This window comes from Staurois parvus, unplaced genomic scaffold (genome assembly GCF_062004578.1).
Source record: "Staurois parvus isolate SC_StPar_1 unplaced genomic scaffold, SC_StPar_1.0 ptg000214l, whole genome shotgun sequence".
Taxonomy (NCBI): domain Eukaryota; kingdom Metazoa; phylum Chordata; class Amphibia; order Anura; family Ranidae; genus Staurois; species Staurois parvus.
This window is the reverse complement of record NW_028318010.1, coordinates 1,408,200-1,435,933: the sequence shown is the minus strand read 5'-3', so window position 1 is coordinate 1,435,933 and position 27,734 is coordinate 1,408,200. Positions and strand designations below refer to the sequence as shown.

At 42.2% G+C, this 27,734-nt stretch overlaps 1 protein-coding gene across 2 annotated transcripts in view; it reads left to right on the top strand.

Annotated features, from left to right (window-relative positions):
- The window catches only part of S100PBP (S100P binding protein), a 68,125-nt gene extending 46,294 nt beyond the window's left edge, over positions 1-21,831 (top strand). For both annotated transcript variants that reach the window (XM_089679000.1, XM_089678999.1), the window contains exons 5-6: positions 5,078-5,162; positions 21,403-21,831. In XM_089679000.1, the coding sequence (XP_089535126.1) occupies positions 5,078-5,162; positions 21,403-21,556 (239 nt within the window). In that variant the 3' untranslated portion in view covers positions 21,557-21,831. The remainder of the gene's footprint in view (positions 1-5,077; positions 5,163-21,402) is intronic.
- The last annotated feature ends 5,903 nt before the right edge of the window (positions 21,832-27,734 follow it).

Genomic DNA, 27,734 nt, shown 5'->3' with positions numbered 1-27,734 from the left:
TCTTTCCCTTTTTGTGCTCTGCTCCTTTACACCCCAAAGGGATAGCTGTGACAACATTCAGACAGTGAAGAGCAATCAGAATTTATATGAAAGCCACAGCTTCTATCAGAAAGAAGGGCTCTCTGGGGAAGATTTACTAAAACTGGTGCACACAGAATCTGGTGCAGCTGTGCATAGTAACCAATCAGCTTCTAGGTTTTACTGTCAAAGCTTAATTGAACAAGTTGAAGTTAGAAGTTGATTGGTTACACATTCTATGTGCACCAGTTGTAATACATTTTTTTCCCTCTTTGTTTTGTCGTCAGGGCCTGTCCAAGGGCATCCTGCTTCAAAATCTGCAATTGCTAGTTGGATAAGACAACTCATCTCAAGAACTTGCACTCTAAAGCAGAGTCACTAAATGGAGGACCGCGGTCTGTACATGGATCGAATGACAGTCCTGTCCGGACTGTCTACTTAACAAGCCAGTGATTTAGTGCTAGAACACAGGGTGGTCCTAGCAACCAACGCACCTGTCTGTTAACATGAAAGTTTGGGCAGCTCCCCCTCTGCCCAGAAATGCCATGCCTTCTATTTGCTGTGCAAGGTAAGATTGGAAAGGAGAGGAGAGTTCTCATTGAAAGGGAAAATGTGATGTAAGGGAAGAGAAATTCCCATAAAAGGGGCTGGGGTACAAGTAATAGGGTTGGTGTAAGAGAACTGGAGTGCAAAGAAGGTGGGCTGTGAAAGAGACTGGGATGCAAAGGAGAAGGGCTGCAAAAAGGACTGGGGAGCAAAGAAGGGGGGCTGTAATGGGAACTGGGGTGCAAGTAAGGTGGGCTGTGAACTGGTGTGCAACTAAGAGGGGCTGTAAAGAGGATTGGGGGGTTGTGAAGGGGACTTGTGGGTGCATGTCAGAGGGACCAGTGAAGGAAACTGGGGTGCTAGTAAGGGGAGCTGTGAAGAGAACGGGTACAAGGGGACTGGGATGCAAGGAAGGGGGGGGGCTGTGAAAGGGGCGTGGATACAACTAAAGGGGCTGTATAGAGGACTGGAGTGCAAGGAATGGGGGGGGGGGGCTGTGTGGGAGTCTGGGATTCAAAAAATGGGGACTGTAAGGGAACTGGAGTGCAAGAAAAGGGGACTGTGATGTGAAGGGGATTGTGATGTGGTAGGGGCTGAGGACACTGATGTAAAAGGGGGAGGTCTGTGATGTAAGGAGGGGCTGTGATTTTGCATTCACAATATTGCATTGTGACAACCTATATTGAGATGTGCATTTACTGTGTGTTACCATGCTATTTTTGAATGGCACTCCAATGCACGTATACAGTTACAGATGCATCTGGGCTAAAACACAGCACAATTCACACAGATATGGCAGGTGTTTTGCAAACCCATTGAAAATTAATGGACTCCCTTAAGGCATTGCACACTAACACACAAAAAAAACACGTTTATGCACTGCAATATTGTGAATAATTCCTAAGACAAACATGGCATTAGGAGTTGTTGGCAATTTAGCCTTGCAGAAAGGACAAAACATTCATGGCCCCATCCCCCTTCCCAAGAAGAGAACTACAGGAGAGCGTTCCATCCTTCTCCCTCTGCTGCTGCACTCATGTGAGTTGACAGGAGAGAGAACACATTATGCATATGTGGCCCTCGAGGTTATAGGATGATGCTTACTGGTGCAGCTCCAGGGCGAGTGCTCGTCCTAATGACTGCTCCATCCTGGAAGACAGGATGGAACCATGTTAAGCAGTGGTAGGTTTTCTAGCAGGTTTGTTATTGTGAATATGTCCCACAGATACGTTACCAGAAGAGAGGCATGGTAGTAAGATATGGTTAGCACTGGGGTGCTGCTATGGTATAGTGTGACTGCATAGTTGGTGTTTTTTTTATTAAGTTTAACCAACCCTTTAGGCTCCATGCACACTTTTTTTTTTTAAGCTCCTAGAAGCTATTAGCATATTTTTTTCTGCTCCTATAGGCTAAATAGTGTTCTCCTATGTGTCCATGCACACTACTTTGGGCTATTAGCATTTTTTTTTAGCTGTTTTTGTAGAGTTTTTTGAAGCATTTTTTTGAGCAGAAAAAAACACTAAATACTACAAAAATGCTCCTAAACAGGTTTTTTTTTTTTTTTTTTTCTTTTAAAGCTTGTTTTTTTCCCCTCTACATGTACTGTAAAAATGTTAATAAAATGCTAACGCTTCTGAGCGCTACTAAAAATGTTAACAGCATTTTTATTGAGTGTTTTTTTATCCAGTGTTTTTATGCTTAAAGAAAATGCTAGTGTGCATGGAGTCTTCAGCAGAATTTGACTTAGTCAGGGAAGGAAATGAAGTGGGTGTACTTTGAAGCTTGTGCATCCCTTAGTAACTAGATTCAGTATTTCCTTAGACTGCCATACAGGAGCCGTTAGTTGTAATTTAATATGTCCCTATCCTATGCTGATGAGTTCTTATAACATGCTATTATTTCACTCACCAATCAGAAAGAATTAGGGTTGGTTCACACCACAGAAGCGCAGTCCATATGCGTTTCTACATGCAAGTTTCCTGTGTTTTTTTGGGTGGTTGTGGTGGTGGGGGGTATGCTGTAATGCATTCTGGTGTGTTTTTGATGTGTTTAGATTAATTCCAGTGGTTTTTTTTTTTTTTTTATGCATTCCAATGCAGTTCCTTGCAGAAAAAATAGAACATGTTCTTTTTGTTGACTGTACTGGAACACACTGCAATAGTGCGAATGTCAATGTATTGTTGATGCAGAAGAAAACTTACTGGACTACATGTGTTGTGAATCGGTCCTTAGAGCTAACATCGGTCTCTCTGGTACATGACTGCTAACTAACTTATTCTGAATATTATTTGTTTTGTATTTTACTGCGTTTTTTTTTTTAACCCATTTGCTAATACGTTTGCCTAATTGTTGCATCCCTTGCTATTGCTGTACTAGTTCATATTGTATCTGTATACTATACCAGATCAGTGTCTAGTGTTTTTATACAAGTCCAGCACTTTTAAATTGCCTTCCTAAAGACAAATTGAAGTTTCAGCTTAAAGGATAAGTTCACCTTTTGGAACTTGTTACATGTTCCACCTATTTTTAGGGTTCCCATAGTCACAGCCACCCCCCCCCCCCCTTTGACAGATAGTATTACAGGGAGAAGTCTCCCCATACTAGCTGTCAAATTTGAAAAACGCGTGGATCTGCCCACACAGTCGCGTCATTCATTCACGGACTTCTGTGAATGCATGCACTGCAAGTCCCGACAGCCTTAGTGGCTCTCGGCTCGTGGTTTTCAGTGAATTACCACGGCGCTGTGGTAGTTCACTGAAGCCTCCTGTCAAAATATCTGCTTGCTCGTATATCCCATATAGCAAGCAGATATTCTGACAGGTCTGCAAGAGACCTGCATGGCATCAGCGATCTACTGATTGCTGGTGCAATGTTTTCCAGGCTCCTGTAGACAAAAATAATAAATGCACATTATTTTTTACCTGCAAAAAAAGTGCATTTTTTATTTTTGTCTCAAATGTGAACTTATCCTTTAAACTGGGGTAAGCAGTCAGATGGACATTATACCAGCAACCTTCTATTTACATAGTCTTACCTCAACTTTCCTATTATAGCAGTCCTGCATGCTGTCTAAATAAGCAATAAGTTAGACCTATTGCACTCGGTGAACTGCACTCAGCAACAGACCTGATTCAGTACACACTCTTTTCTTCTGCAATACTAGTCTCTGTGTAAAGATAATTTTGCTGAGGGGTGTGGTTACTCTGCTATGTCAGGTCAGTATAAAACACTGGCATGGGAGCGCAGAAAGCACATTTTCACTAAATAAAAAAAAAAAACACAACACTGATAGAAGTCACAAGGCTGCAATAACTGCTGATGAGAAAAAGTATTTAGCAGTTTAAAATAATTGCATTTCCATGTTCTGTGTACTGTGGGAGACCAGATATAGTGAATGCAGGGTCCTGGGTTTAGTAACGCTTTAAGACAACTTCTATAAAAATTGTAACATTAGCTGAGACCTATATTTCATAAACTAATAATGTATCTCCGTTTTTAATATATTCTATTAAAAATGTTGTTGTAAATTTAACACCGTATTTTTCGCTCTATAAGACGCACCTGTCCATAAGACGCGCCTAGGTTTTAGAGGAGAAAAACAAGAAAAAAAATATTCTGAACCAATAGACTGCAGACATAGCACAGGAAATGACCAGAGACTGCGGACACAGTACAGGAGATGGACTAAAGACTGCTGACACAGTACAGGAGATGGTACAGAGACTGCAGACAGTATAGGGGATGACCAAAGACTGCGGACCTTTAGGGAGGGAGGGGGAGCGGGTACCTGAATTTGAGGTTTTAGAGGAGAAAAACAAGAAAAAATATTCTGAACCAATGGACTGCGGACCTTTAGGGAGGGAGGGGGAGCGGGGGGAATTTGACAGGTACCCGCTCCCACTTCCGCGGAGTTGTCCTCCCTTTACTGTGGGCACCCGGCTGTGACAGCCGGGTGCCCACTGCGCATGCGCGAGAAGCGCTGCACTTTGTGAATGGCCCGGCGTCTTCTGGGACCTGTCATGTGTCCCACAAGACGCCGGACCATTCACAAAGCGCAGTGCTTCTCGCGCATGTGCAGTGGGCACCTGGCTGTCACAGATGCCGGCGCGGGAAGACTGCGTAGTGCTGGACCGAGGAACAGGTAAGGTCCTGCATCTGAGAACAGCTGAGCGGCCGGCCCGGTATTCTGACGTGGCGGTGGAAATACCGGACCAGCCACTTTATATTCGCTCCATAAGACGTGCTGACATTTTCCCCCCTTTTTTGGGGGGAAAAAGTGCATCTTATGGAGCGAAAAATACGGTATATTGTTTGCTGCTATACATCTTTGTATGTCTTCTCTCAGAATACTTTAAAATTATTCACACACTTTGGAAGTCAGGCTTCTGGTCTATAATTAGTTCTAGGTTTTACTTCTTAAAGCCTAACTACTAGATTGCTTTCAGTTTTATACATTTTATAGCTGTTTAGAGGTGACCCTCTATCTTTTAATTCTTTTTGCTGGTATTGACAGATCCCTTTCATCAGCTGGCCTCGTTATTGAACCAAACCAGCAGAGCGAATCAGAACTGGAATCATCCCTCCAATTTCTCTAGAAGGTATGAAAAGCATGTTCCCCCATGATTTTACTGATTGTAAATTACAAAAATGCGAATACACACATGAATTTGTGAACCGTTGTAGTCTTCAACAGGTATTTATGATTTGAGGTCTAGTTTTGTTTGTTCTGTAGACTCAAGACATCTTAAAAAATTATGGGGGCCAAGTTTATATAGACAATCAAAACATTTTTCCAGATCATTTTCTGATGTATACCTACTCCATATGGTATTGTGAAAGATCAGTAGTGTTGGTTTAGAAAATAATGGCTTCTGGGTAAAAAGAGGTGACTTAATAAAAGTGCAGTTTTGTGCATTGTTCACCTAATCACTGTTAGGACTGGCCTAGTCTGTTCTCGTGCAGCTCTGTTTAATGTGCATACACACAACTGGAATTTAACAAAACAATGAACATGATGGACTAAAAATCACCTCTGTTGCAAGTACCTAGGTTGCTGTACAGTCTTGTTTTCTATAAATATTCTTCAATCTAATCATGCTGATGCTTAGTTCCAGACCGATAAAGGACATAAATGCATCTCTGTATTAATTTACACATTAATATATTTTTATTGCAAACAGTATTTGTGCCTGAATTTGGCTGGGTGTCAGCCTTTTGCATTGTTTTACATAGCAAAGATCAGACTGTTAGATGGTGAAGAGCACAGGGAACCAGTGAGTTCTTCTGCAGTTCGTATTTGCTAACAAATAATACAGTGAGGAACAGAAGTATTTGAACACCCTGCGATTTTGCACGTTCTCCCACTTAGAAATCATGGAAGGGTCTGACATTCACATTGTAGGTGCATTCCCACTCTGAGAGACAGAATTTTTTAAAAAAATTCAGGAAATCACATTGTATGATTTTTAAATAATTTATTTGTCTTGCACTGCTGAACATAAGTATTTGAACACCTGAGAAAATCAGTGTTAATATTTGGTACAGAAGCCTTTGTTTGCAATTACAGAGGTCAAACGTTTCCTGTAGTTCTTGACCAGGTTTGCACACACTAAAACAGGGATTTTGGCCCACTCCTCCACACAGATCTCCTCTAGATCTGTCAGGTTTCGGGGCTGTCGCTGAGCAACACAGAGTTTCAGCTCCCTCCAAAGATGTTCTATTGGATTTAGGTCTGGAGACTGGCTAGGCACTCCAGAACCTTGATTTGCTTCGTACGGAGCCACTCTTTGGTTTTCCTGGCTGTGTGCTTCGGGTCGTTGGCATGTTGGAAGACCCAGCGACGACCTATCTTCAATGCTCTGACTGAGCGAAGGAGGCTGTTGCTCAAAATCTCACAATAAATTGCCCCATTCATCCTCTCCTTAATACAGTGCAGTCGTCCTGTCCCCTTTGCAGAAAAGCACCCCAAAGCATGATGTTACTACCCACAGTAGGAATGGTGTTCTTGGGATGCAACTCATCCTTCTTTTTCCTCCAAACATGACGAGTGAAGTTTAGACCAAAAAGTTCTACTTTGGTCTCATCTGACCACATGACTTTCTCCCATGCCTTCTCTGGATCATCCAAATGGCCATTGGCAAACTTCAGATGGGCCTGAACATGTGATGACTTGAACAGGGGAACCTTCCGTGCAATGCATGATTTGAAACCATGACGGCGTAGTGTTCTACCGACCGTGACCTTTGAAACTGTGGTCCCAGCTCTCTTCATGTCATTGACCAGCTGCTGCCTTGTAGTTCTGGGCTTATTCCTCACCTTTCCTATCATCAGTGATACCCCACAAGGAGAGATCTTGCATGGAGCCCCAGTCCGAGGGAGATTGACAGTCATCTTTATCCTCTTCCATTTTCTAACAATTGCTCCAACAGTTGATCTATTTTCACCAAGCCGCTTGGCAATTGCCCCGTAGCCCTCTCCAGCCTTGTGGAGGTCCACAATTTTGTCTCTGGTGCCTTTTGACAGCTCTTTGGTCTTGCCCATGGTAGTAGTTGGCATCTGACTGACTGTGGGGTGGACAGGTGTCTTTAAAAAGCTCAGACAGGTGCTACTAAGTTAGATTGAGTGGAGTAGAGGTGGAATTTTTAAAGGCACAGTAACAGGTCTTTGAGAGCCAGAATTCTTGCTGTTTCTTAGGTGTTCAAATACTTCTGTTCAGCAGTGCAAGAGAAATAAATTCTTTAAAAATCATACAATGTGATTTCCTGACTTTTTTAAAAAAAAATCTGTCTCTCAGAGTGGGGATGCACCTACAATGTGAATTTCAGACCCCTCCATGATTTCTAAGTGGGAGAACTTGCAAAATCGCAGGGTGTTCAAATACTTCTGTTCCTCACTGTATGCTGATGCGAGAAAGCAGAGTGATAAGAGTTCAGCAGTCTGGTGCTTCTTTTTTCACTGTCTAGTCAAAGGTTAGGGGAGGTGCAAGACTTCAAAGTGTTATATGCATTGAAACTGTGTTTTTATCTATTTGCAAAAAGTTTAACCAAGAACCATACTGTACACCAGCTCTAAATTGTTTTTCTCATATATTCAGGGACACTTTGGTTATACTGCCACATAAAGGAGAATTTGGACACTGGCAAACAAAAAGTAACCAGACTGGTATAAACCCCTCCCACTGGCAGCATGCCTCAATTTTTTTACTAGTGTCTTTTTTTTTTTTATTCTTTCTTTACTGCAAAAAATTGTAACCACTTTTATTAGCCATTTTTTCTTTTTATTTAAAATAATTTTTTTCTTCAATCAAGAACTGATCTACATGCTATTTGAGCTAAGGTCTTTATGCAGCTATTTAGGTCAGTGTATCCTCAGGGACAGCATTGGAGTCTGCTGGACCAAAGGTTGCAGGGTCTGCCTAGAAAGTAGACAATGGGCTGTGCTTGTGGTGCTTTCCAGGCTTGAGTGTGCTGTGTTAGCTAGCCACAGAGCGCTTTCCACGTCCAAACCTTCAGGACAGACTCTGCTGTAACCCAATCTCTGAAGAGAGAAGGCCGTGCGGGCTGAGCATCGGGTACTGCTTCTATATTAGAGCCGTTGAATGCCATTATTAAACCATATTTCCGTCGGTCTCCATGAAAAGGGTTTAACAGCTGAAAATCACTAGGTGGCGTGCCTCTTGTCTCTGCACTCTGTTCCCATGCTTTCAGCGCAAGGTAATGTTTTCCCACCTATTGCTCCTGTTTGCAAGAGATATATATGGCCTTTCACCTTGGTTAGTCCTTGCTGCCACCTACTGTGTCCTTGTAATTTCTGACTGTTTTAACCTCTCCTGCGTCCAGCAGCCATTTCATGAGTATCTGTCTTTGTGTGGTACTCAAAATTAAGTTGTCTCTGTTACGGTCTATGAAACCGTAGAGAAATGGACTAAGCTCATGTCAAAGTATCAAGCTTCTATTCACACAGATCCCCTTCTGTAGAACACTTAGAGCTTATGGTGGTGGAGCTTCACCATTGCATAGATGGTTTAGTTGATATCTCCCATCTTATCTCCCAAATTATTCTCTAGCTCTTTGGCCATAATGTTGTTCTGTTTAACAACAGTGCACAAATCGTCTGCAGCGCATGTCCTTTGAGGGTATCTCTTTGAAGCTACTCTTTGCCCCAGATGAAGAAGGCCACCAGCTGGGACGACCCCCTCTCTTCTTAGGGCAAGAAGAGTTACTTTTTGTTACCCAGGCTTCAACCTCCATGGCTAGGCCCAAGAAAGGTGCCAAGTTCTTCTGAAAAATCCCCCAACCCTGCAGACAAAACCCCATTTTCTGAAGCCTTGGTGGACATTTTGCTACCCAGTGCTTGGGTAAGAAATATGGTTTCTGGGGTCTAAAAGCTAGAGTTCTGCTTCCCATTTCATGTTGTCCAACCTTTTTTTTGTCACTGCACAAACTAGCATACCTACATAAAGTTCTTACAAAACTTACAAAGATCAAGATGTTTATTCCTGCAGCCAAATGATTTCAGGGTTTTTTGCCAGCCTTTTGGCTTTTCCCAAACAAAAAGTGGCATCCATCCCTTCTTGGATTTGAGGGGCCTAAATGTCTCCATTTGGGTGCATTTCTCATATCGGTCATCGTTAGTCTCATTTCCCAGTGTACATACGGGAGGATTCAGAAGTCTTGCCATGGCAAGAGAGGTAACCAAAATTCTGTCCTGGGCATAACTGCTTGTTCCATATTGTTCACCATTCACATTGCAGACGTGGCCAATTGGCTGGTAGACTATTTTAGCCAGCAGTCCCTACACCTGAATGTGTCACAGGACTTTTCTCCCGAGCATGTGTCACAGGTGAGGAATGTTGGATGTGGACCTCCACGTTCAATAACGAACTGTCCAGACTTGTCTCCAGGTGCTGATAATCCACTCCATGGGATCAGCACAAACTGATCTATGTTTTTTTTATCTGAAGCTCTTTCTTTGCCTACTCAACAGAATCAAGATATAGAACATTACAGTTATATTCATAGCTCTGGATTGGCCCAGGCGACTGTAGCTCTGTGAACTGATCTGACTCCAGGCACAAGACATTTTATCCTGAGCTCCAAATGACCATCCTGCGTCAGTTACCTGCTTTAAAGGATAAGTTTACCCTTTTACAAAAAATAAGTGCACGTTTAGTTTAGTGCCCTAAGCTTTTCGTCATCGACGTCCTCACGGAGCAGATCTCATCGATGATGACGAAAAACTTAGGGCGGTGCCTTTTGGATGTGAGGTTCAGAATACTCCTGGTTTGTCTGCATGTAGCATGTGTATGTTTGGCTGGGTCTGAGTCGCCCGTATTCATTACACATGCTGTCTATACTGGTGTCAGTCTGGGCACCTTGCTTTGACGGTCTGATCATCTCTCAGTATGGATACTAAATCGCCTTTGGAGTGGATTTTTAACTTTGCAGCATATCATCTGTTGGAGTTCATCCCTCATTTCTTCAGTGTTGTTGTCACCATATTATTCATTTCTCCCAGAATAACAAGTACTATATGCTGGTTTTTCAACAATCAGGATATTACTCTGGTGAGTTCTATTTAACCATTTTTGGTGGTGGATTTACTTGGTGATGAATTATTTTGGACATTATTGATTATTTGAACTTTTGGACTTTTTCGTTTTTGCTGGATTTTATTTTGATTTAAAATATTGTTTCTTATTGTTTTTGTTATTTATTTTCTTGTTACATTTTTGTGTGTATTTAAGCGCAACCTACTTTTTTGAAGTTTTGTATATCCTATAAGTTTATAGGCTAGGTTTTGCAGCTTACTGTTTTATATAATTTCCGTGGCGCTGGTTCTTTATATATAAATGTCAGCCATTTGTCTCAACCAATACATTGTTTTTCTGTCTTTGTCCAGCTCCAGTACATCAGATGAAAATTTCCCTTCACTGTCTGTATGTTCTTCAGACTGTTTGGGTCTATTTTAGAAGCCACTGTTTCCATTTGAAAGACTGATTCTCTTTTTGTCACTGCTGATGGTACATGTATAGGAGAACCAACTTCTCCTTCCACTTTTCTCAGTGTTTCAGACAGATCATTGATCAGTGTTCAAGATTAGGGTCTTAAAGATCCAGCAGCATCCTTTCCTTTTAAAACTTGCTCCGTTAGATTTGTGAGTGTTCCCTGAGCTTTTTGGCATCCAGCTACTCTTTCCCAGACTTGCAAGGCAACTACTTGGTCTTATGTTAACATGCTATTTTTTTTTTTTACAAGGTGGATGTTTGGACCTCATCTGATGCCATTTTCAGGTGTAAGGTCCTTCAGGCAGCTCTTTGAGCTACAGGTAGACCCCACTTCTCTCGGTCCGTTGACTTGTTCGTGCTTTGTGGTTGTTGCCTACTCATCAGATGGATTGCTTTTGGACTTCAGTTGTCTCTGAATCCTGTACCCTTCAATGAACAAGACAACAAAAATGGATTTTTGCACTTTACAATTAATTTCTTGGAGTTCATTGGGGGACATGGGTCCCATCCCCTCTGTGTTTATGATCACAGTGCCTCGCTATAAAACTGAGGCTTTCTGGGAGAGGGAGGTGTACTAGAATGGCTATTTTTTGTTTTCCAGTACACAAATCTTCCTGCAGGTGGCAATATAATCCAACGGTTTCAGAATTTTGTGTCCCACAAAGAACGCTAACAAACAGATTTTTATGGTAAGTACAAAATCCTACTTTCTTCAATCAACATTAATGAACACAGGATGAATAGTAAGGTACTTAGGGTCATGTTGCTGCCTTCAGGAGATTGGACCCTGGCAAAACAAGAGCTGTAGGGACAGTCAAGTATAATTCCTACCACTTCTTGCCTGCCTCAGAACTGAATATTTGTTAAAGGATAACTATCATTACTTTTTTATTAATATTATTAAACTCACTAGGGGACTATGTGCATATAGCACTTGTCAGTGGGCCTGTTGTCCCCAAAACACACTTTTCTATATTAGCTGTACCCCCTTTTTGAAGCCCAAATGATGTGTTCATGTGGCGGGGGGGGGTTGGTACAGCCAGCACAGAGACCTGCCCCCTGAATTATGAATGACAAGCAGAGCTGTTTGTTGATTCCTAATAAAGAATCATTCAGAGCTTCGGCTCTGTGTACAGTATCTGTCGTGTGTGCGCGCGTGTGTACACACAACCAGTTAAAGATAGTTTACACAGAGCTGCAGCCCTGAATGAACTTTTTACTATTATTGAACAAGCAACCATTTGTGTGATTTTTGTGAATGGCAGCGCTGATCTTTGGCACCAGAGACTAGAACTGTCAATCACATATGTGTTTCCTTCCTAGCGGCATTGTTGGACAGCTGGATTGGGGAGGACCCATCTGACAACACTGCTTAGAAACGAAAGGGTGGATTTCAACCGTACCAAGTGCTATATGCATCCTTAGTCACCAACTCAGTATGTTGCGCTATGTGTTTTGTTGGGCCAGGGCTGCGGTCCACTCGTCCAAAGAAACCCTGTCCCTGAAAAATTCCTTTGGGAGTATGCATACCAGGAGGCCAAAGACTGCTGGATGGTCCTCTGGCCTTTTGCCTTTTTTGGAACCTGGATGTGCTAATCTTAAGTCCCCAATAGGGTTAAATGTCAGGAACAAAAATTTCATATGGAGTCCGCAAGGTCAGTTTTCACCCTTCTAACAGAGAAAATACTTGACATCTATCTGTCTATTTGCATATTCCCATTTATCCGCCTCATCGGCACTTTTTACGCTTTGCAGTAGGAGACAATCGCTTCCAACTTATCAAGCTGCCATTTGGCCTATCCTCTGTTCCCAAAATATTCACAAAGGCCTTTGCACTACTAAAAAACTTAGGGCAACCAAGTCACAGGTTATCTAGGTGACCTTTTTCTAAGGGACTCTTCTCCTTTATACAGATCTGTAAACATCCAGAGGACAATTCAGATGCTTTAGGCTTTTGGTTAGGCGATCGAATTCCAATAATCCGCTCTCCAACATTCTCATCACCTAGAATACTTTGGTCTTACACTAGAAACATCCAAAGTTAAGGTGTTCTTTTCATAGAAAAAGTTGCTCTCTCTCAAAGCTCATGCTCGGGACTTGCAGCCAAAGAGACAACCTTTTGTGAAATTCTCCATGAGAGTTCTGGGTCTCATTGTAGCCTAGTTTGAGGCTGTTCCATTTCCCAAATTTTATTTGAGCCCTCTCCAACACATTTTGTTGGCTTGAGACAAGCCAGCCTCATCTCTCAACCCACTTGCCTCTGTCAAGCCAAGCAAGGAATTCCCTAGCTTGGAGGATCCCCAACACAACCTTAACAATGGCGAAGTCCTTCCTTCACTGGAAAGCAATAGGGACAGATACCAGTCTTTAAGGCTGGAGAGGAGTGTTTTTAGGCTCTCAACGTTCTGGGAGTATTGTCATCAGTGGAAGCCAAGCTCCCCTCAACATCCTGGAGCTCAGAGAAATAAGAATGGTTTTACAACACTGGACCCTCCCCCTCTGCAAGGACACCCAATGAGAGTGCAATCAGACAAGGTATATCCTACATCAGTTAACAAGGAGGCACTAGGAGTCATACAGGAAACAAGCCAGGTCATCTGGTAGATGGAGAAACAATGTCTAGAGATCTCTGCTATCCACACCCCAGGAGTGGACATCTGGAAGCTGAATTACCTCAACCATCACTGTCTGGACCAAGAGAATGAGCCCTTCATCTTGATATCTTTTACCTGATATGTCAGACATGCGGAACCCCAGATGTGGATTTTCTGGCCTACAGATTCAGCAGCAAACAACCCCTATTTATGGTCAAGACCAAGGATCCTGTAGCACTGGCATTGGATGGTTTAATAATTCCTTGGTCTCCATTCAGGCTAATCTATGCCTTCTCGTCATTGTGAATTCTACCTCATCTGCTTCAGAAAATAGAGCAAGAGAAAAAACTGGTGATTCTCTGGTGAAACCTGCTACTCAGACTACTAGAAGACTACCCCATGGTCGTTCATGGCCATCTATGCCTTCCTGCTTCTTAGTAACTAGCTTTAATGGCATGGCAATGGCCAGGTATTGTAGGCCAAGAGGGGTCTCTGAGTCTATATCATTCTCACTTCAAGAAACATTCACTATCATACCTGGAAATCCTTCTTTGCCTGGTGTGAACACAGGTACATTGATTGCAGAGGATTACTCTGTGCCTTGCATTCAGGCCTTTCTACAATCAGGACTTGGCCTTAGACACTCTGAAAGTACAGTTTTTGGCTTTGTCCATTCTTTTTCAAAAATCTGACTTTGCTGTCCCTTGTGCACCCTCCTGTGGTGTTCTGTCACCACTGACAGGGCTTCCATCTTTACTCTGTCCTTCCGGGTTTGTGGGCTTCGGCATCTTGAAGGGCCAAGCTGCGATGACATCACTCCTGCGCATGTGCAGGAGTCACTTTTTACGGCACACAGCTCTGAAGGAACGGTACGGGTATGCTGTTCCTTCAGAGTGCATGCGCCCGTGTTGCTGCACAGGTAAATATCTCCTAAATGGTGCAGGTTTAGGAGATATTGACAGTACCTACAGGTATAGCCTTATAGGCTTACCTGTAAGCACTAGTAAAAAAGCAGACTTTACTACCACTTTAAAGTCCCTATAGGTAAAAGGTTTCACAGGAGCCTCATCTGTTCAGTCACGTTTTTTGCTAAGAAAAAACTGATGAAAACTGAGTCAGATTACTTGAGTTGCACATCCATGTTCAGTTTAGATCAGTATATATCAGTTCAGTTTACAAAGGGGCCTTTAAAAGCTTTGTTTGGACTTGTAGGCCCTTCCCTGCAATCTGCCATTGCGACCATGTGCATCTGCCAGACCTTGGCTTTCTGGTCTAAGAACATATCTTGGGATCTTGGTTCTATCCTGATGAACCCTTCTGTCCTTTTAACAACTGGAGCTTTTGCCTCTAAACTTTCTAAGCAAAGGGTTAGTTTTATTATCTTTCAGACTTTGAGGGGGCCGGACTATAGCCAGTGCAAGTAGAAAATGCCCTGGCATCACTGGTAGTAAATAATGCCCCATCATTGTCATTAGTGGGAGGAATAGCGCCCCATCGTTGGTGCCAGTGGGTGGAATAGTTCTCAGACATAGGCAACAATGGGAGAAATAGTGCCTCATTTTTGTTATCAGCGGGAGGAATAGGGCCTCAAAGGCCGTATAAAGGCAAGCAAAGGGCTGCTGTTTGGAGATCACTAATCTAGGGGATGTTATTTGCGAAATATCCAGAATGGGCCTCCTTTCAATATACCTGCAGAGGACCCTTTGGCCCAATTGTTGGTCTGCAGAGCTTCAATACAAGATACGTTTCTTATGTATGCTCTTTGATGGGAGACATCTCTCTGGTGAAATCCTGGGCAATTTTGTCAAGGGGCTTTCTGGAGGGAAAAGTGTCCAATTGCCCCAGAAAAGGAAGGCAAATGCTCCTTTGTGAAAATCCTCCTGTTTTGAGTCTAAGAAGAGTATTTTTTTTTTTTGTTTCTCCCAGGCCTCTAATCCAAGGTAAAGTCCGTATCTCTGTTCTGATGTAAGTCCTGGGCCCCCAACAAGTCCTCACAATGAGGGGACACCAACAGATATCTGTGTGTGTATGTGTATGATTCATCTGAAGGCTTTGTGGACATCTGTTTTGGACATTTGAGTCCAGAACATGGTATCTAGATGCTGCAAGCTGGAATTTGGGTCTCTACGTACACCTCTCTTCATGTAATCAAAGCGTACCTATGTCCCCGCAAATATTAGAAGACCTTCACGCTGCTTTGGAGCACCTCATCTTGCTTGAAATTATAACCTATAGGTTTCTATTCAAACCAGTTTGTCATTCCTGGAGGTTTCTGTGAAGGACAGCCTGCTTTCTTTTCCATCGTTGCCAGGTCAATTCGGAAACTTATCATTTAAGCTTTTTGCAAGGACTAAGTTCCTCCTTTTTTTTTTTTTTTTTTTTTTGTTTTTTTTTTTTTTTGTTTCCATCAAGCATCCCTCAGATTTTCAAGGCTGCCGCCTGGTCTGTCAAGTTTTACTACTTACCTGAATACTCTTCCAAAGTACTGTAAATGTATGATGATAGAAGAGAGGATTTTTTTTTTTTTTTTTTACTGTGATTCACTCTTGCTATTGCTTGCTACAAAACAAAGGCAGGCTGGGAGTGGGTGGGGTTTTACTGGGCTGTAATTATAGCTTTTGTTTGCTAGTGTCCAATTCCCTGAAGGCAGCAGCATAATCCTATGTATCTGAACACTCACCCTGTGTCCTGCAATGTACCACCAGAAAAGGATTTTATGGCAAGTCAAACCAAGTGGTAATATATAATCTATAAGCAGTTATAAACTGTATTACATGTCATTGACAAATTGCTTTTTGTTTTTGCATCTTTAAATTTGACAGGGTTTGTTCAGTCTCCTATTACCACCTCTGTCCAGTAGTATTAAACACTGTAAAGCTGTTAAAGTGACTCTCAACCAGGACACATTATTGCTGTGTAAGAGATAACATCCCAGCTGGAGACAAAATAATGGCTGTCTGGTCCTTGATACAGCGGGTAAAATAAGTACTGAACACATCACCATTTTTCACTGTAAATATTCACTATATTGCCAAAAGTATTGGGATACCTGCCTGTACACACACATGCACTTTAATGGCATCCCAGTCTTAGTCCGTAGGGTTCAATATTGAGTTAGCCCACCCTTTGCAGCTATAACAGCTTCAACTCTTCTGGGAAGGCTGTCCACAAGGTTTAGGAGTGTGTCTGTGGGAATGTTCAACCATTCTTCCAGAAGCGCATTTGTTAGGTCAGGCACTGATGTCGAACGAGAAGGCCTGGCTCGCAGTCTCTGCTCTAATTCATCCCAAAGGTATTCTATCGGGTTGAGGTCAGGACTCAGGCCAGTCAGGGTCCTTCACCCCAAACTCGCTCTGGTGCGCAGTCATGTTGGAACAGAAAGGAGCCATCCTCAAACTGTTCCCACAAAGTTGTGAGCATGAAATTGTTCAAAATGTCTTGGTATACTGATGCCTTATGAGTTCCCTTCACTGGAACTAAGGGGCCAAGCCCAACCCCTGAAAAACAACCCCACACCAAAATCCCCCCTCCACCAAACTTTACCCTTGGCACAATGCAGTCAGGCAAGTACCGTTCTCCTGGCAACTGCATAGCCCAGAAATGTCCATCAGATTGCCAGACAGAGAAGCATGATTGGTCACTCCAGAAAACACATCTCCACTACTCTAGAGTCCAGTGGCGGCGTGCTTTACACCACTGCATCCAATGCTTTGCATTGCACTTGGTGATGTAAGGCTTGGATGCAACTGCTCAGCCATGGAAACATATTCCATAAAGCACTCTATGTACTGTTGTGCTAATGTGAAGGACACATGAAGTTTGGAGGTGTTTAGCTATTGACTCTGCAGACATTTGGTGACTTCTGCCCACTGTGCGCTTCAGCATGCTCTGACCTCACTGTCATTTTACGTGGCATACTACTTAATGGTGTTATAACCAGGTGAAAGCAACTGCAAACAGCAACTCGGCCACGAACAGTTGACCGTAGAATATTTAGTAGCAAGGACATTTCACGGATGAACTTATTGCACAACCTATCACAATACCTCGCTTGAATTCACTGAGCTCCTGAGAGCAACCCATTCTTTCACAAATGTTTGTAGAAGCAGTCTGCATGCCTAGGTGCTTGATTTTATACACCTGTGGCCGTGGAGGTGATTGGAACACCTGAATCCAATTATTTGGAAAGGTGTCCGAAAACTTTTGGCAATATAGTGTATTTCTAAAAGTGCTATTGAAATGAAATTTTCACCACGTCAGTAACAACCCGTGCAATCCATACATACAAAGAACGCACAACAAACTCTGAAAATAGCTTATGTGTAACAAAATGGAATGACACAGGAAAAAAAGTATTGAACACATGAAGAAAGGGAGGTTCAAAAAGGCATGGAAATCTGACACCAGCTGAAATCTATCAATAATTAGAAAGCAATCCTGCCATTTGTCAATGCAAATCAATATCAACTGGTTCAGTCTCAACTGATGGCCTATAAAAAGGTGTCTCATTAACAACGTGTCACAAAAGAAAAATCTCATGATGGGTAGAGAGCTCTTTCAAGACGTTCGTAACTTTATTGTTGCAGAACATAATGATGGCATTGGTTACAGAAGAATTTCCAAACTTCTGAATGTTCCAGTGAGCACTGTTGGGGCTGTAATCCTGAAGTAGAAAGAACATCATTTCACCCTTATCTGGCCATGACCAGGTGCCCATCGCAAGATTTCTGACAGAGGAGTGAAAAGAATTATCAGAAGAGATGTCCAAGTGCCAAGGACCACTTGTGGAGAGTTTCAGAAAGACCTGGAATTCGCAGGTACAATTGTTTCAAAGAAAACAATAAGTAATGCACTCAACTGCCATGGCTTCTATGCACGTTCACCATGCAAGACTTCATTGCTGAAGAAAAAGCATGATGAAGCTCGTTTCAAGTCTGCTGCACAACATTTAGACAAGCCTGAACACTTTGGACAAAATTGAACACTTTGGATGCCATAATACACACCATGTTTGGAGGTCAAATAGCACTGCACATCACCCCTAAAAACACCATACCGCAGTGAAGTTTGGAGGTGGAAACATCATGGTGTGGGGCTGTTTTTCAGCCTACGGTACTGGAAAACTTCATATCATTGAAGGAAGGATGAATGGAAAACTATCAAGACATTCTTGATAAAAATCTGCTGCCATCTACCAGGATGATGAAGATGATTTGAGGGGAGACATTTCAGGAAGACAATGATCCCAAATACAAAGCCAAGGAAACTCTCAATTGGTTTCAAAGAGAGAAACTAAAACTGTTAGAATGGCCCAGCCAATCACCTGACTTGACTCTAATAGAAAATCTATGGAAAACTAAAGATCAGGATTAATAGAAGAGGCCCACATGAAAGTATGGGCCAAAATCACACCTGAGCAATGCGTGCAACTAGTTTCTCCATACAGGAGGCAGCTTAAAGCTGTCATTACCAACAAAGAATTTTGTACAAAGTATTTAATACATTTCAGTTAGCGTGTTTAATACCTTTTCCCTGTGTCATTCCATTTTATTACACATTAAGTTAATTTTTGAATGTATTTGTTTTGGTTTCTTTTGGATCGCATTGGGTTGTCACCGCCGTGGTGAAAATTTCATGTCATTGGCACATTTAGAAATATTATGATGTGTTTTAATACCTATTTTACGCTCTGTGTCTCTTAAGTTGGCCATACACAAGTCTTCTTTTATCAGAATTTTCATTTTCAGAACATTCGTTTGATCTTCTAACAGTTAGTGGGGACAAAGAAGTATGGGGTGTTTTTTTAAAAAAAAAAATCATACTTACCTAGGTGGATGCAGCATCAAGCCTTAAAGTTGTGCGTTCCCTTGAAATGGCAAAAACCTACAGTACTCAGTATTGTACATAAGCCACAACTTAAAAAGCCTTTACAGGTAATCAATCAAGAATTAGACCTCATGCATACTGGGGGTTTGCCCAACTCTTCTAAATGTCAGGAGAAAAGAAGCTCTAAAGTGCATAAAAGCTGCCTTTTTGCAAATGTGTTTGGTTGCGTTTAAGTGCATCAAGTGCTTGGGTGTTCATTCACTGGCTAGAATATTAATTCTTGCCATTGAAATGATTGAACTCTGAATCACTTGATGTGCCTAGCACTTAAGCGCGTTTTAGATGCATTTACACAAATTTATAGGCATATCAAAAGGTTTTTTTTTTCCTGCCAAAAACGCTGCGGCTTTTGAATGCGCTGGCAATGGCCTGTAAACACCTATGCCTCTAAACTCTTGTAACACCTATGTGTGAATGTGTTGGCATAGGATAACATTGAGGGGCGTTTATAAAGAAAAACACGAAACACCACTAAAAGTGGCATTTAAAACATCTTGTGTGCCTGATCTCTTATTGCAGCTTTCAGAGCTCAAACCAAGATGTTATATGTGTGTATATACAGTAAAGGAAATAAGTATTTGATCTGCTGCTGACTTTGAATGTTTGACCACTCACAAAGAAATGATCAGGCTAAAAATCGAATGGTAGGTGTATTGTAACGCTGAGAGACAGAATAGCAGCACAAAATTCAAAAGAAATGCATGCCTAACAAATTATTCACTCATTTGCATGTTCATGAGGGAAATAAGTATTTTATCCCCTATCATTCAGCAGGATTTCTGGCTACCAGGTGTCTTTCATACAGGTAACAAGCTGAGATTACAAGCAGTCTCTTAAAGGGAGTGCTGCTAATATTTTTTTGCCTGTATAAAAGACACCTCTCCACAGGAGCAATCAAACAATCAGATTCCAAACTCTCCACCATGGCAAAGACCAAAGAGCTGTCCAAGGATGTCAGGGACAAGATTGTAGACCTACACAAGGCTGGACTGGGCTACAAAACTATTGCCAAGCAGCTTGGTGAGATGGTTACAACAGTTGGTGCAATCATTCACAAATGGAAGAAACATAAAAGAACTGTCGGTCTCCCTAGGTCTGGTGCACCATGCAAGATCTCACCTCATGGAGTGTCAATGATCATGAGAACAGTGAGGAATCATCCCAGGAACTACACGTGAGGATCTTGTCAATGATCTCCAGGCAGCTGGGACAACAGTCACCAAGAAAACAATTGGTAACACAGTACGCCGACAAGGATTGAAATCCTGCAGTGCCCGCAAGGTCCCTCTGCCCAAGAAAGTACATGTCCAGGCCCGTGTAAAGTTTGCCACTGAACATCTGAATGATGCAGAGGAGGACTGGTTGAGGTCAGAAGAGACCAAAATCGAGCTCTTTGGCATCATGTCAACTCACCATGTTTGGAGGAGGAATGCTGCCTATGACCCCAAGAACACCATCCCAACTGTCAAACGTGGTGGAAACATTCTGCTTTGGGGGTGTATTTCTGCTAAGGGGACAGGACAACTGCACCGCATCAAAGGGACGATGGACGGGGCAATGTACTGTCAAATCTTGGGTGAGAACTTTCTTCCCTCAGCCAGGGCATTGAAATTGGGTTGTGGATGGGTGTTCCAGCATGACAATGACCCAAAACACATGGCCAAGGCAACAAAGGAGTGGCTCAAGAAGAGGCACATTAAGGTCCTGGAGTGGCCTAGCCAGTCTCCAGACCTAAATCCAATTGAAAATCTGTGGAGGGAGCTGAAAGTTTGAGTTGCCAAACGTCAGGCACCAAACCTTAGAGAGGATCTGCCAAGAGTGGGCCAAAATCCCTCCTGAGATGTGTGCAAACCTGGTGGCCAACTACAGGAAACGTCTGACCTCTGTGATTGCCAACAAGGGATTTGCCACCATGTACGAAGTCATGTTTTGTGAAGGGTATCAAATACTTATTTCCCTCATGAACATGCAAATCCGTGCATAATTTGTTAGACATGCATTTCTTTTGAATTTTTTTTGCTATTCTCTCAGGGTTAAAATACACCTACCATTCGATTTTTAGACTGATCATTTCTTTGTGAGTGGGCAAACATTCAAAATCAGCAGGGGATCAAATACTTATTTCCTTCACTATGTGTGTGCGTGTGTCCTGCTCTGTGCCTGCGAAGCAGCTGGAAAATTTTCTGAAAATATAACAAACTGTTTTGAACATGTGCATGCACTATTTTTAACATATGATTTCAGAGTGTATAAGAAAAAAAAAAAATGTTCTCAATAGAGTTTCAAAATTAACTGGTACTATATAGTTGTTCAGGCAGGTTTTAACTGATTTTAATTGATGATGCCTTGTAGGAATCACCCTAGGCGTGGGAAGAGGTCATCTAAACGCTACACTTTAAAGGAATGGGTGGAAAAGAATGGTGGAGCTGTACAGTGTTTTATGAACATACCATCTACATTCCAGCGAAGCCTGCTTCCTGATATTCTGCTCTTCCAATTGTTCTGAATGTGGTTAAATGTGAAGTGCGTTTAAAGTTTAACTTCGGTTTCTTTAAAATGCAATGCCAAAATGTTACCTTTTAATAAAATGTTTACAAGACCAGCAAGTGCCACTTTTTGTCATGTTTGGGTATTGGCCAGTGCCTTTTTTCCTACTGTGGGGTAGTTTTATACAGTAAAGCTCCATGTTTTACTTTTATTGTCGTTAACCAGAAGTTTTATGCCTGTGTTGTAATTCTACTTGTGTTTTTTTTGTTCTGTTCAATAAATGTATAATTTCAATTTTGTGCGTGCCTTAACCAGTTGACTTCCGGAAAGTTACCACCTTCGTGACCAGAGCAAATGCATGGTCATGCAGCACTATACAAAGGAGACTTTCAGCTTTAATTCAAGGGGTTGAACATACAGTCAGGTCCATAAATATTGGGACATCGACACAATTCTAACATTTTTGGCTCTATACACCACCACAATGGATTTGCAATGAAACAAACAAGATGTGCTTTAACTGCAGACTGTCAGCTTTAATTTGAGGGTATTTACATCCAAATCAGGTGAACGGTGTAGGAATTACAACAGTTTGCATATGTGCCTCCCACTTATTAAGGGACAAAAAGTAATGGGACAATTGGCTTCTCAGCCGTTCCATGGCCAGGTGTATGTTATTTCCTCATTATCCCAATTACAATGAGCAGATACAAGGTCCAGAGTTCATTTCAAGTGTGCTATTTGCATTTGGAATCTGTTGCTGTCAACTCTCAAGATGAGATCCAAAGAGCTGTCACTATCTGTGAAGCAAGCCATCATTAGGCTGAAAAAACAAAACAAACCCATCAGAGATAGCAAAAACATTAGGCGTGGCCAAAACAACTGTTTGGAACATTCTTAAAAAGAAGGAACGCATCGGTGAGCTCAGCAACACCAAAAGACCCGGAAGACCACGGAAAACAACTGTGGTGGATGACCGAAGAATTCTTTCCCTGGTGAAGAAAACACCCTTCACAACAGTTGGCCAGATCAAGAACACTCTCCAGGAGGTAGGTGTACATGTGTCAAAGTCAATAATCAAGAGAAGACTTCACCAGAGTGAATACAGAAGGTTCACCACAAGATGTAAACCATTGGTGAGCCTCAAAAACAGGAAGGCCAGATTAGAGTTTGCCAAACGACATCTAAAAAAGCCTTCAAAGTTCTGGAACAACATCCTATGGACAGATGAGACCAAGATCAACTTGTACCAGAGTGATGGGAAGAGAGAGTATGGAGAAGGAAAGGAACTGCTCATGCTCCTAAGCATACCACCTCATCAGTGAAGCATGGTGGTGGTAGTGTCATGGCGTGGGCATGTATGGCTGCCAATGGAACTGGTTCTCTTGTATTTATTGATGATGTGACTGCTGACAAAAGCAGCAGGATGAATTCTGAAGTGTTTCGGGCAATATTATCTGCTCATATTCAGCCAAATGCTTCAGAACTCATTGGACGCCGCTTCACAGTGCAGATGGACAATGACCCAAAGCATACTGCAAAAGCAACCAAAGAGTTTTTTAAGGGAAAGAAGTGGAATATTATGCAATGGCCAAGTCAATCACCTGACCTGAATCTGATTGAGCATGCATTTCACTTGCTGAAGACAAAACTGAAGGGAAAATGCCCCAAGAACAAGCAGGAACTAAAGACAGTTGCAGTAGAAGCCTGGCAGAGCATCACCAGGGATGAAACCCAGCGTCTGATGATGTCTATGCGTTCCAGACTTCAGGCTGTAATTGACTGCAAAAGATTTGCAACCAAGTATTAAAAAGTGAAAGTTTGATTTATGATTATTATTCTGTCCCATTACTTTTGGTTCCTTAATAAGTGGGAGGCACATATGCAAACTGTTGTACTTCCTACACCGTTCACCTGATTTGGATGTAAATACCCTCAAATTAAAGCTGACAGTCTGCAGTTAAAGCACATCTTGTTCGTTTCATTTCAAATCCATTGTGGTGGTGTATAGAGCCAAAAATGTTAAAATTGTGTTGATGTCCCAATATTTATGGACCTGACTGTAAGTATCAAGTACAAATTTTAGGAACTGCAACCATTTTTCTACACAGTCGCTCCATTTTCAGGGCCACAAATGTAATTGGACAAATGAGTATAATGATAAAATGTTCATTTTTAATATTTTGTCGAGAATCCTTTACTGGCAATGACTGCCTGAAGTCTGGAACCCATGGACATTACCAAACGCTGGGTTTCTTCCTTTCTGATGCTTTGCCAGGCTCTAACTGCAGCTGTCTTCAGTTGTTCTTTGTTTGTGCGTCTTTCTACCTTTTAGTTGTGCCTACAGCAAGTGAAATGCATGCTCAATTGGGTTGAGATCATGTGACTAACTCAGCCATTGCAGAATATTCCACTTATTTTCCTTCAAAAGCTCTTGGGTTGCTTTTGCAGTGTTTTGGATCATTGTCCATCTGTACTGTGACGCACCATCCAATCAACTTTAATGCATTTGGCTGTATCTGGGCTGACAGTATCTCTTTAAACACTGCAGCATTCATACAGCTGCTTTTGTCTTCTGTCACATCAATAAACACCAATGACCCAGTGCCACTGGAAGCCATGCATGCCCATGCCATCACACTGCCTCCACCATGTTTTACAGATGACGTATGCTTTGGATCATGAGCTGTTCCAAGCCTTCACACTTTTTTTTCTTCCTGTCATTCTGCTACAGATTAATATTCGTTTCATTTGTCCAAAGAATGCTTTTCCAGAACTGGTCTGGCTTTTTTACATGTTTTTTGGCAAAATCTAATCTGGCTTTTCTATCCTTCAGGCTTATGAATGGTTTGCATTTTGTGGTGAACCCGCTGTATTTGCTCTCATGAAGTCTTCTCTTGATTGTAGACTTTGACAATGATACGCTCACCTCCTGGAGAGTGTCCTTCACTTGTCTGGATGTTGTGAATGGGTTTTTCTTTACCATAGAGAGGATCCTGTGACCATCCACCACTGTTGTCTTCCATGGACGTCCATGCCTTTTTATGTTTGAGCTCACCAGTGCGTTCTTCTTTCCTCAGAATGTACCAAACTGTTGATTTGGCCACTCCTAATTTTGCTGCTATCTCTCTGATGGATTTGTTTACATTTTTTAAGCCTTACAATGGCCTGTTTCACTTGCATGGACAGCTCTTTTGAATGCATGATGCAGGTTCACAGCAATAGATTCCAAATGCAAATCCCACACTTAGAATCAACTCCAGACCTTTTACCTGCTTAATTGATGAAGCAATAATGGAGTAGCCCACACCTGGCCATGAAACAGCTTTTGATTCAATTGACCAATTACTTTTTGTCCCTTGAAAAAGGGGGGATGGCTACTCTTAAGAGCTGTAATTCCTAAACCCTTCCTCCAATTTGGATGTACATACCCTCAAATTATATTTGAGAGCACTTTCAGCCCATATCCATGATATTACTATAGCTTGAATATATTTTGTTTAAAACCTGAAAGAAACTAAAATTGTGCTGTGTCCAATATATACGGACCTAACTGTATATAAAATAAATTTTTTTCACACAAATAGCTTTCTTTTGGTGATATTTGATCACTGCTGGGTTATTTTTATTATATAAACGAAAACATGTTGGGAAAATATTTTCTACTTTTCTGTTTATAAAAAAAATCTTCATAAATTTAGGCAAAAATGTATTCTTCTACATGTCTTTGATAAACAATAATGTATTAAAGCAGTAGTAAACTGCAGGTAAAAAAAAAAATCCCCTGCAAGGTAATGTCATAATGTGCTAGTATGCATTGCATACTAGCACATTATTAAGGACTTGCCTTTAAACGAAGCCCTCCAGTGGTGTGCTTCTGTCTTCACCCGATCTTCCTTCCGGGTTCTCATCTCACTGGTCTAGCCGTGATGACGTCACACATGTGTGCTGGATTCCCAAGCTATGGTACAGTACTCTGAAGGAACGATACGCATGCGCTGGCTCTAAAAAAAAAAGAGCAAATATCTCCTAAACGGTGAACATTTAGGAGATAATCATTTTACCTTTATTATAAGCTTGCCTGTAGGTAAAAGTTTACTACCATTTTAATTGGTTTGTGTGAAAGTTATGGCATTTACAAACCATGGTATATACAGTCATGGCCAAAAATATTGGCACCCCTACATTTCTGTCAGATAATGTACCACTTGGCTCAGAAAACTTGTAATTACAAATGTTTAGGCATTCTCATGTTTGTTTTATTTTATCCTTCAGTTTCTTTCCCGGGCCCCCCCCCCCCATGTGCTCAGCCCCTCCACCCATCCTTCTCACCAATAGGAGAGGAGAGAGGCTGGATCTGCTCTGCATCACCCTGTGCCAGCCCACACTCCAGTCCATCCCGTGCAGTAAATGATGTGTGGGCAGCAAATTGTACACAGAGCAGCTGGCAGCTCTGTGATGCTTCTGATCATGTGAGCTGGGAACCATCCATGTGAGTCCTTCCTTCACTCCCTCCTTTTTCACCTTTTTTTTTTTTTTTTCTTCTTCCCCTTTCATGGTAGGGGTTGAGTGGGGCTCTGCTGTTCACATTCTCAAAACATGAAGTGTCGTTTCAAAATTGAAGCTTCATGTCGAGTCAGGAGGAGTTGGAAGCCTTTCAATGCCTCCCAATTAAATCTATAGTGACACTCTGCAAACGCACTGGCAGGCGTTTGTGGTGTGGTTGCGGTGAGTTAAGGTCACAATTTATTATAGGTATTTGTGGTGTGGTTTAAACACTTATACAATGTTCCAAAACTGCACATAGGGCATTTGGGGAGCTGTTTTTTGCATTTCAATGTTTTTATTAATTTATAATCAGTTTGAGACAGGAGCAACAAAACACGCCCACGCAGGGGCTATCAATTGCACATATAAAAAAAACAGTGCTCTAACACCAACAGAGCAAAAGGTGCGCCCACGCAGGGGCTATCAATGGCACATAAATGACAAAAACAGTATAACACCGACAGTATCTCAAACTAAAGGCAGCTATCCACTGCCACACCAAAAGCAAACAGAAAAGGAAAGAGGAGTACAAAAGGAAAAAGATAGCAAGATCAAGAGCATGGGTCCGAGAACGCCAATACCGAGCAACATTACAACCCCAGACTAGCCTGGGGGAGTGTGGAAAAGGCATATTGCAACCACGGCTCCCATATTTTCAAGAACTTCCATTGGGAGTCGTTACAGATACTCGACATCTGTTCATTGAGCATCACAGTGGTCATACGGTCCCGCTCCCCCTGAAGAGGGACAAACAGGCTCTTTCATGCCTGAGCAATTGTTCTAGTGGCCGGCAAAAACAAATAGGAAGCCAACTTCTGCTGGTTAGCCAAGAGGCCTGGTATGGGACAATGAAGCAAAGCATACCGAGCATCCCAGCGCATGGAGATAAGGTGAAAAGGAGCCCAAACACGAGACCAAAAACAAAACAGTCTCGGGCATGACCACCAGATCTGCAATACATCACCACGATGGCGTCAACCCCGAAAGCATCGATCACTGCAGGCAGGGTTTGCTTGGGCCAAACGAGCCGGAACCCAATACCAACGAAACAACACCTTGTATGCCGCCTCCAGCGCGGTCGTAATTAAATGAACATTTCACTATAAGCGACCAAGCCCCATTCCAGTCCTCCAGATCCACGACTGCCTCCAGGTCGTGCTCCCACTGAGTGACATAAGAGAGAGAAGTATGCGTCGAGCGTCTGTTCAAAGCTGCATAAAGAAGGGGAAAAAAGGCCCGGGGCGCCTGGACGCTGTTGGCAAAGCAATTCAAAGGCAGATTTCTGGCACGGGTAAGCAGAAGTGCCGCATAGTGAGGTCAGCCAATGCTGCAATTGAAGATAATGAAAAAATTCCACCGGAGGGACATCCCGTGACTCCCGAAGAGAATTCCAAGTGGTGAAGGCCCGAGAAGTCAAAAAGTGGCACACCTGCGAAAAACCATTGGCCACCCACCAAGAAACCGCCCTTGGTTGATCTAAAACCGGCAGGAAGAGAGGATTGTTAATAATTGGGAGCAGGGGAGCTGTTTTGTAATTCTTGTAAAAAGCCAGTCTAATGCCCATACTATTATTACAGGTACTTATACAGCACCATCTATTTACACAGCGCTACACATACACATATATATAATTAGTACATTCACATCAG